Here is a 10,182-nt window from a genome sequence, read left to right on the forward strand (position 1 = left end):
AAATGCGCGCATGTACATGATCGTTTAGAAACTTAGCTGTTGTGTATGCTCTCCGTTTGCTATGCGATAGGCAGTGCACTACTCTGTGAGCGATGATTCTTTGCAAAATGAAAACCATTTTCATTTTATCCTTCAGTTATGAAAACTTAATGTAACCTCCCACTAACTCATTTGGTACGAAGAAAAAACCGGCATAATTATCCCATAATTGTTAAATTAAAAAAAAATGAATATAATCATATTATATTTATAACCTATGGTTTAACATCACATCATATGCAACATGTGAACCATATTCCTTTTCTCCTCCACTAGATATAAATCATATCTATATTATTTTCCTCCAATTAATGTATCTCATATATTATATCAACTATATCATATATAATTGACTCGTTTACTTATATCATATATAATCAAACTCTCTCTTATCGATTTGAACACTTCAAACTGACCCAAAAACTAATTCTCAACTTGAATCCATTAAGCTACCAAGGGAACCTTATGAACTTATGGCTCGAAGCTCCAACGGTACGGAAATAGCTGACTAAACTCTTTAGCCACGAGATCCACCATCCGTTAACTGCCAGACATTCTACTAAAGACCAACAATTGCACTCTTCTCACCAAAGATATATTTCTGTGTCCATCGGATATAACCAATCAACAGTACGATAACCCTTCACAGATGCTCATACTTACAGCTGAACTAATTTACCGTTTTGCCCCTATAGTTACATCTAACTCCTTAAGTACCACTGATCCCTCGAATGAACAATACAACATAATCCTACTATGTGTGGACACCTCTCGGACCATGAGAAGATGTGTGGCGCCACATCGTTCAAGCTCTGGAATAAGCCCTTAAGGGAGCAATTTATCTACTTACCCTACTTCGTGGAAAAAGTGAATTTCATTTTGTGTAGCTGAGTTCCCAACTCTCAAATAAGACGAATCCCCAAAGTTGTAGGTTTGAGTCGGCAGTCTGGCAACTCGCACCCATGCAAATCAAATGACCGCCCTCAAAGGCAGAAGTTCCCAACTCACTCAGGATTGAGGTCATATTACCTACGGTCATCCTAGTGAAGTGAAGTCTCTGTCATGAACGACGTGATATGACGAGACTATAACACTTCGTAGCCCGATCTTATACAAGCTCCTTTGTATAGGACACCCCCGCTTGCATGTCTCCACATGAATGATCAGGATCAGACCATCTGTAGTAAGTCATAACATTTGTAACTATTACAAAGCAGGCTGCATCTGTAGCATTGCCAGGATAAGGTTTCCCTCCTATATCCATATATTATAGACCATTTTGGTTATCACTTAAGGCATGATCCACCTATATGTCTCCACATACATGCTTAAGTTACAAACGACAACTAGGAATCTTAGTTTATTGGTTTGTGGTAAAGCAATTAAAACATCCAATGTTCCATAGACAAAAGTGAAGAAAAATATCATATATTATTACATCACAAGCATTTGTTCAATACTATGTTTACAAACTACGGGACAACAAGAGTTTAGGGCATCATCCCTAACAGAAACAACAAAAATGGAAGACATGTTTTAAATACAAAAATGGAAAAAAAATCACTCTCAAACAAAATCACAAGCCTTAAATCTAAGGCTCTGTTGAAAAAATCAAAGTAGTTCCAATATCAGTGAAAAATGAAATTGACGAAAAAAATAAATATCCGCAAATTAATATCTTGTTAGACAACAAGAAGAAATGAAAATGAGAGTGAATTCAAACTTAGGAAAAAATTGGAGATACACATAATATTGTATAAGAAATGTGATACTCAAAACAGTACATAAAATTGTGATACTCAAAATATAGTACACAAAATTCTAATACACAAAATGTATGGTAGCTCACCCTTATATAGGACAATGATATAAAGCTAAGTAATACTACTAACTTATAATTTAAAACAATATTAAAGAGAAATTTATCAAACATTGAAAACTTAAAAATAACCATCTTCTTTAATCTTAGATCTAAACTGAAAATTGAATCCTATTCTAAAAAAAATTGAAAATTAAATATAGCAATAAATTTAAAAAACTTAAAAATTGAAATTTAATGAAGCAAAACCTCAATCTCAACCTCTACAAAACCTTTAGATCTTCCGTGAAATTGTTGTATTTTATTTAATTCGAGGAAAGATTGTTGAATTTCTTCTACGAGTTCCTCCACCAGGCACCAGGTATAATTATATCGTCTTCTGCTTCGTTAGTTTAAAGTGTGAGAATTATTCTTTTTATTATTTACTTTCGTTCATTTAAAAAAATAATAATAAATAAATTATAAAGTATGTAATCTGTTGTTGCCGCAAATCGCTTGTTGGAAAAAAAAAAAAAAAAAAAAGAAAGAAGAAAACGTATGTTTTTTTTCTTTTTTTTTTTTGAGATGAAAAAGCATGTAATCATATATACATGCTCATCTGTTGTTCATTATAGTTTATATTATGCCCTGTTTTACTCCCCCATAAACAGAGCATTAACAGAACAATAATGGGTAACTAATAAGCAAGATTATTGTTAGTTTCAGCTCTTCAAATCTCTAATTTTGATAAATTTTTATGCAGATTTAAACAATGACAAAGTCCTGTGCTGTTTCACAAGTGCACAACTTTGTTAACTTGCACGAATTCTTGAAAACAAAGAGAAGCATTGTGAAGATTGCAAAGAAATCATTGCCAACCAACAATTGGAATGACAACATCAAACGAAATTCTGAAAAGTTTGGTGAGAATTTCAGTATCAAAGAATACCATGGTTCAATTTGGAGTGGTGATCATCTCATTCGCAAAACTGAATCTACCCTTATTTTCTTGGCCAAGAACAGAGCACCCACCAATAACCCAAATTCAAATCTTCCTACAGAGTTTGTTGTCAAATCTTGTTTAATGGAATCATCTATCTTCTTCACTCCAACACGAGAAGGAAGTGCTATGCAATCTAGGAACATATATTAATCTAGTGCGATGTTATGGAGATGAAATAGCAACAACAAAATCAGGCAAAAAGATGTATACTGTCTTGTTCGAATATTGCTCTAGATCTAGCTTGAGCGATCATATTCTTAAATTTGGACAAAACGGGTTGCCAGAACATGAAGTTCGTCGGTATACGAGAGATATCGTACATGGACTTTATTATATGCATTGTAATGCTCGGTATATTCACGGCGACATAAAATCAAGAAACATTTTATTGTCATCTAATACGGCCAAGTTAGCTAGTTTTGGATTGGCTAGGAAGCTCACTGCTGAAGTATTATGTGAGGAGGAAATTTGGGGTTCAGGACAGTATACATCTCCAGAACTGGCTAGAGATGGTTATTTGAGTTGGCTGGCAGATATTACAGGAAAATCAAGCTTTACAAATGCATATAAGCATAATTGTAACAACGAAGAGAAACCAGAAATGCCAAACAACATATCAAGGGAAGGAAAAGATTTTATTAAGTGTTTGATAAGAAGTCCCTATAAAAGAAGACCAACTTGGTTGTTGATCAAACATCCTTTTGTTTGCCTTTGAACAATTTGTTGAATGAATGAAGTCAAAATCTTTGTAACTTTTGTAAGCAGATGTCAATCTACAATTTTATATGTATAATATTTCTGTTATTTTGAGTAATATTTTATTCAATTTTCAATGAACGAGCAGCATTCTTCACTATTCTAAACTTAATGTCAAACACACAAGAAGACTGAATTACGCTACACATACATCTGAAGGATAATTATTAATTTCGGATTCATTCTTTACATCCTGCAAAAAAAATCAATTACATTGACACTAATCTACCATTTGAGTTTGTATAAGAATGTAGAGCAACGATTCAACAAAGAACCATCACTCTCTGCGATACAACAACGGAAATATGGACCCTGATTTCAGCCTAACATGAACTCTGACTCCTCCCTGAGCTTGACAAGAACCAATTCAGACTCTTCACATTACATTTGCAGAGCTAGAGCTAGAAGAAGGATGGATATGGTTAATTTACTCGACTCTCGATACATAGGGCCAAAGGAGTCTATCAGCTGGCATTGTGGATTATGAAGTATCCAGATCAATCCGATCATCCCATAATCGCACAAGTCAACGAAAACAATGTTAAAAAGAAGCACATCAAGATGATTACCGATTATGTTCCAGCTGCAATGTCAAGTCCTTGATTCCAGCATTATGCAGAATGTGTTCAACCTTTGTCTTTATAGAAGGCTGGTCAGTTTCCGTTGAAACATGAAGAAGGAGAGTTCCCACAATGTCGGTGTTAGTGAAACTCCAAACATGCAGGTTCTGTATGCCTTGGACTCCACGTATCTCCATGATATCATTCACAGCCTCTTTCAGATCCTGTTCATGTGCTCTAGGAACTCTTTGAAGCAAGATTTCTGCAGAGTTTCTGAGTAATGGAATAACTGAAGATATGATCATCATAGAAATAAATATGGAACAGGCTGGATCGGCTACAAGCCATCCCTTGTATTTGATCAAAAGGGTCGATATAACAACGCCAACACTCCCCATGGTGTCGGCTAAGACATGTAAAAATATCCCTTCCATGTTGTGGTCAATATGGTGATGGTGGTGCTTCTGTCGTACTGTCCCCTCAACAGTCTGTCTTGAAGGGTGGCTATGTGAACTTTCTGAAACACTATGAGAAACCACTTTGGGCTCATTAGATCCAGCATGAGAAAGATGGCCGTGTTGACCATGTCGATGAGCATGGTCATGGTGGTCATGCTTGCAATATTGGTCATGATGGTGGTGATGATCGTGATTGTGAGAGTGTTCTTGGTGATTAACATGGTCGTGACCATGCTTGTGGTCATGATCAGTGTGGTCGTGATGATGATTGTCATGGTGGTTACTAAGGTGACTCTCGCTGCAAACATCGACCTGCTTGTGTTCATGATGGCCAGTATGGACAGAAACTGAACTTTCATGACATTCCTTGGTAACCGAGATATCATTCTCATGCTTCCTACAGCTATCAAGCTCATGTTTGTCATGATGATGAGAGTCTGCGCACGAGTGGGAGTTCTTGTGGGAATGTGAATGTGAATGTGAATGCGAGCATGACCCCGATCCACCATGAGCATGATGATGCTCTTCGTGAAAGAATATCAAACCAACCACATTCACAACAAGCCCTCCAATAGAAACTGTTAATAAGCTGTTAGTAGATATCTCCCGTGGGTCCAAAATTCGCTCAAGCGACTCCAATACAATGAGTGCCCCAACCAAAACCAGGAATACAGCATTAGCATATCCCGAAAGAATCTCAAATCTCCCCCGTCCGTAGTTGAATTGATTGTTCGCAGGCAAACGAGAAATATAAGAAGCATACAGTCCAATCGCCAGAGCAGCACAATCAAACAACATATGGCATGCATCTGATATCAGCCCAAGACTATTGCTCATAAAACCAGCAACAAATTCAACAACCATATAACCAGTGTTGATCAAGAGGAAAAGTGCAATCTTTCGAGACTTCCGCTCAGTCAGAATGTGACGAACAGGTCTCATTACCATTGTGACAATTGAATCCGATGACTCAACCCCAAGCTCAAGATAGCTCAGGTAAACAGGATCTAACTCTCTTACAGCCACATACAGTAGTAATCCACAGAATAACAATCCCCATAGAGAGAGCTCAGGAAAATACAGCAACTCCAAAATAACAGTACAAGCAAAAGTGACTAGAAATTCACTCCTAAAATCTTTTGAACTGACTAGTTTGTCATCACTATAATTTTCATTCAAAAGCACCCCAAAAACTACAGTGTTTGCGAGAGGCCATGCCAGATTTCCCAAGGAAACACTCTTCCCCTCCGCTTCAAACAAGAGCATACTAATTACAGCAGGAACAAAAAGGATAACTGTCGTGAAGAACAGTGAAACTAATCTAACTCGTTTCTGGCCCAATTGCTTAACAGTCCCCCAATTCATTGAAATCCGCTCATAACAACCCAAAAACCCAGAAAGAAAAGGAAGCAACATTGGCCAAATTCTCATACAATTCTCTCTGGGAAGCACAGAAAATCCGTATTTATCAATGAAAGAAGTTGCAAAAGGGAAGCAATCAATTCGGTCCCAACTGATAGACAACAGAAACAAGCCAACAAACAAGGACAAGAACCCGCGAACCTCAGAAGACCGACTTCGAGCCCGATCACCCATAGTCATCTGATTCCGCCCCTCGGCCAAGAATCGAGCCGCCACATTCCCGGTCATTTCAGCAAGAATCATTGCAGCTGTTCCACAGTACAACAGCGCTTGAAATCGAAGAAGGAAAACAACGGCGAGCAGAATTGACTTAACAACCAAAGTCTTAAGCTGCGACTGCGAAATCGAAGACAAAAAGAAAACGCCTCGGTTCTGCTTGGAATTATGAAACTGGAAGTTGGAGGATGAAGAAGAATTGGTAAAAAGAGAGAAAAAGAGAGTAAGAAGAAAGGACAAGAGAGAAACCAAGAAAGAAAAGGGGAACAGAGAGAAAGAAGGGGAAGAGCGAAGGAATGGGAGGAGGGAATAGAGTGAACGGAGCGAAAATAGAAGCAAAAACAGGAATGAGATTGAGCTTTTGTTGGAGGATTTGGGATAGAGGCGGCTCTTGGAGGGAGTGGGAGTTGGGGTTGAAGACGAATAAGGAAAGAGAGGGAAAGGTGGTCGAGAGGAGGAGGCGGCGCCAGCGGTGGAGAAATCACCGGCGCGCGGCGGAATTGAGAGACGGTGAGGCCTCTGGTGGTGGTTGTGGTGGTGATCGGCCATGGATTTCGACCCCGGAGATCGAGTTTCAGATCTCTATAATGGCGCCGGCCGATACGAAGGTAAAATGTAGAAGGAAAATCTTCCTTTTTCCCAGAAACGGACGCTCTTCAATGGACTAATAACGAGCCCAAATTCTAAGGCGTGGAGCCCAACTGGCCCACCTAATTTCAAATCATTGGAAAATATTTTCAAGAATTAAGGGATTCCACAAATGTCTTAAGTTCAAAATACGTTTTTTCAAACATCTAATCCTATTTTCCATTCAAATCTAAACGTTTTAAATTTATTTAATTTTAAAAGGACAGATGTACCTCCCAAAATAGGCTATTTAAAACAAATTCTAATCCAATGGTATCAAATCTAGTAACCTAATATCTTAACTCACTTTTGATAACCATTTTATTTTTTTGTTTTTGTTTTTGAAAATTAAATCTGAGACTACTTAATAAATTTGGCTAAGAATCCAAAAAGATGCAAACCAGTGTAATAAATTTGGATGAAATAGACTTAATTTTCAAAAACAAAAATAAAAAAATCAAATAATTATCAAACGGGACCTTAATAAATAAAATCAAAATTAAATCACAAAAATAAAGAAAAAAATACAGAAAACTCATCTAATTTCTAGTGTACAATTATGACATAAGTAGTTTATTTTTTATCATTAAATCTTAAGAGCTTGCTTGGGCCTATGACTGGAGTGGGTATAGCCCATCCCTTGTTTGGGGCTCCAACTATTTTTAGTTGAAGCTCCAATATTATGTTCAAAATTAACTCTAGGGAACACAGTTCCCAACCCCACGATGTGTGCCTTTTCACTATTTGTACATCTCCCTTACTTCTCCCTCGTCTCTTCTATCTCCTTTCTTCTCCGATCGAACGAAATGTCTTGGTGTTGTCTCTCTTTACTTCTTGGTCACCATATCTGGTTTCGTGTTTCTTCATCTCCGTTAGTTCCATCACCGTCGAAACCAGATCTGGATTCTTAACCCCTAACTTTATTTCGTCTAGTCCTTCACAGATCTATAAATCTACATTTATGGCAGTACTCTTCTTGCATATTTTTCTCTAGACCATTCACATATCTATAGATTTACATATCATAATTTGTGTCTCTTCATCTCTGTTGATTGGGGTTTTGTCTAACTTCCTCCCTCTTGTTGCCGTTCTAAACGTGTCTGGTCATTCTTACTTTTGCCGCTCCAAACAAATACAATCCCTTGCCACTCCAAACTTGATTCCATTTACTGCATGATTCGATTTTCTCACTTTGTCGTTTCAACCTAATTTGTTTGGTTGAAGGACGATTGTGCTTGGTGGGTGGTGGAGGTTATCGTTTGGAGAGTGGTAGGGGGTGAAGGATGAGTTTTGGAGCTTGGTAAGGGGGAAGGTCGACTTTACCCTTTCATAGCCGATAATGAGGTCCATTTTTTTTCAACTTTAGCTCAAAATTTTGTAAATTATACTCTATATTTGTCTATTGTTATCCATTATTTCATTTCATGTTCATTGTTTTGCTCCAATTTTTTTTTGCTTTGAAATTATGCTCGAATTTCGTTTCATGTTAATTGTTTTGCTATTATCGTCTTTGTTTGTCCATTATTTGTTTCTTTTCTAAATTATGGCAAAATAGAGAAACATGTGTTTTGGGCTGTTGTTTCTTGGGTTGATTCTAACGTTATTGCTTATACTTATCACTATGATGTTAGGATATTTGATGAAGTTTGATTCCCTTTGATTAGGTTATTTTCATTCTATTGATGAAGAAGGATGGTTTTTTACTTTGCACTGTTCTTTGTTTGTCCATTTTGATCATTGTCTGTGAATTGTTTGTTACTTTTGGCCTCTGTTTATCCATTATTTATTGTATATTGATTGATAGTGGTTGTTAGTTACTATTTCTTGGATAGGTTTTTGTCAAAATCATTGACTTTGATTCATATATGGATTTTACTTAAAAAATTTCATGGGTCAATAGTTCACACAACTATTATATATGGATCTCACTCCACTTCAACTTTAGGCCAAACTCATTCCATCTACTTGCTTAATGCAATTGGTATGTCATTTCTCTTGTCTCCAATATTTTCTTATCATTTGTTTCATTTCACATTACCAGCATCTTTTGGTTTCTATTGTCTCTGTTGTTCATCTTTGATTTTCAATTCTTCTTCCTTGAACGAAATGATTTACCATTGTTTGTCTCTGATTTAAAATCAATTGTTGGTCGTTCTATATACATTGTTGATTTCTTATTTACCATTATTCATGATATTATCTGAAATTCAAGTTTCAATTAATGAACTTCATAACTCTAAGGTTGGACCCTAATTCTCTCTCTTTTTTTTTTTTTTTTTGCACTTTATAATTATGGTCTCACTTGCCTTCAACTATAAGGACAAACACATTCTATTTACTTCATAAATGCAAATGGTATGTCTTTTCCCTCTTTCTCCAACATTTTCTTTATCACGGGTGTTGATTAGTGCCTCCCTATTATAACTTCTTTCGTATAGTATTAATGTTCTTCATTGTATCTTGTTCTAGGGTTGGTCTTGTTACGAATCAACCGCATCAAATATTGTTTACCAACTATATCTTGCTAAGGTGATAACTATTTGCCATTATTATGGTTTAAGTAATTATTTTCAGAGTTTAGGTTACACAGTTTTCTTTCGTACTTATGTTTGTTGCTAATCATTATTTTTGTGTGCTCTTATCAAGGTGGACTATTAGCATACTTGAGCATTGTGTGAGGTTCGTTAACATGAATCTATAGTAATTTGGACGAATATTCATATATTTTTGTTTATAGCTATTTGTATGATGAAAATAGTAATGTATGTTTGTTTCGTATTTATAGCTGTTTGGATGAATTTGTAGCCGTTTGAATGAATTTATAATTGTTTGGATGAATTTGTAGTTGGATGAATGTTGCTATGTTTGGAGGAATGACAAAAAAAATTTTAAAGAACACAAAAAAGTAGTGTTGTTTAATATTGCATAAAAAAAAGAACATAAACAACCAGTTTTTTTTTTTAAAAAAAAAAGATTACCGACCTATATGTATTCATTTTTAGAATAAGATGAAAAAAGTAATATAAAAAAGAATCAGACTGTTGTATTATTTATTAAAAAAGGATTATGAATCTATAGTGTATTCGTTTCTAGAATAACATGAAAAAGAATATAAAAAAAACAGTTTTTTAAGAAAAGAGTCCTAATCAATAGTGTAATAAAAAAACAGTTTGCTATGAAAAAAAACAACGTTAAAAATCAGTTTTTTAAGTCTAAAAAAACTTTAAAAAACAGTTTGCTAGACTCAAAATAACCTAAAAATAGACTTAAAAAACAATTTGTTTCATGTAGCATTTAAAAAGA

At 35.7% G+C, this 10,182-nt stretch overlaps 2 protein-coding genes across 2 annotated transcripts; one reads left to right on the forward strand and one right to left on the reverse strand.

Moving 5' to 3' along the window:
* The first annotated feature begins 3,042 nt into the window (after positions 1 to 3,042).
* LOC120090906 (mitogen-activated protein kinase kinase kinase 17-like) lies at positions 3,043 to 3,555 on the forward strand. The gene has a single exon (XM_039048599.1). It carries the CDS (start codon positions 3,043 to 3,045, stop codon positions 3,553 to 3,555), a length of 513 nt encoding a protein of 170 aa, XP_038904527.1.
* A 177-nt stretch (positions 3,556 to 3,732) lies between these two features.
* Positions 3,733 to 6,886, reverse strand: LOC120091147 (zinc transporter 5). Its single transcript, XM_039049019.1, has one exon. It carries the CDS (start codon positions 6,799 to 6,801, stop codon positions 4,162 to 4,164), a length of 2,640 nt encoding a protein of 879 aa, XP_038904947.1. The 5' UTR covers positions 6,802 to 6,886; the 3' UTR covers positions 3,733 to 4,161.
* Between the last annotated feature and the right edge of the window lie 3,296 nt (positions 6,887 to 10,182).

Source organism: Benincasa hispida, chromosome 11 (assembly GCF_009727055.1).
Source record: "Benincasa hispida cultivar B227 chromosome 11, ASM972705v1, whole genome shotgun sequence".
NCBI lineage: Eukaryota > Viridiplantae > Streptophyta > Magnoliopsida > Cucurbitales > Cucurbitaceae > Benincasa > Benincasa hispida.

Bases quoted from the DNA above. Each gene is read 5' to 3' on its own strand.
- LOC120091147 (XM_039049019.1), bottom strand. From the start codon at position 6,801: ATGGCCGATCACCACCACAACCACCACCAGAGGCCTCACCGTCTCTCA.
- LOC120090906 (XM_039048599.1), top strand. From the start codon at position 3,043: ATGTATACTGTCTTGTTCGAATATTGCTCTAGATCTAGCTTGAGCGAT.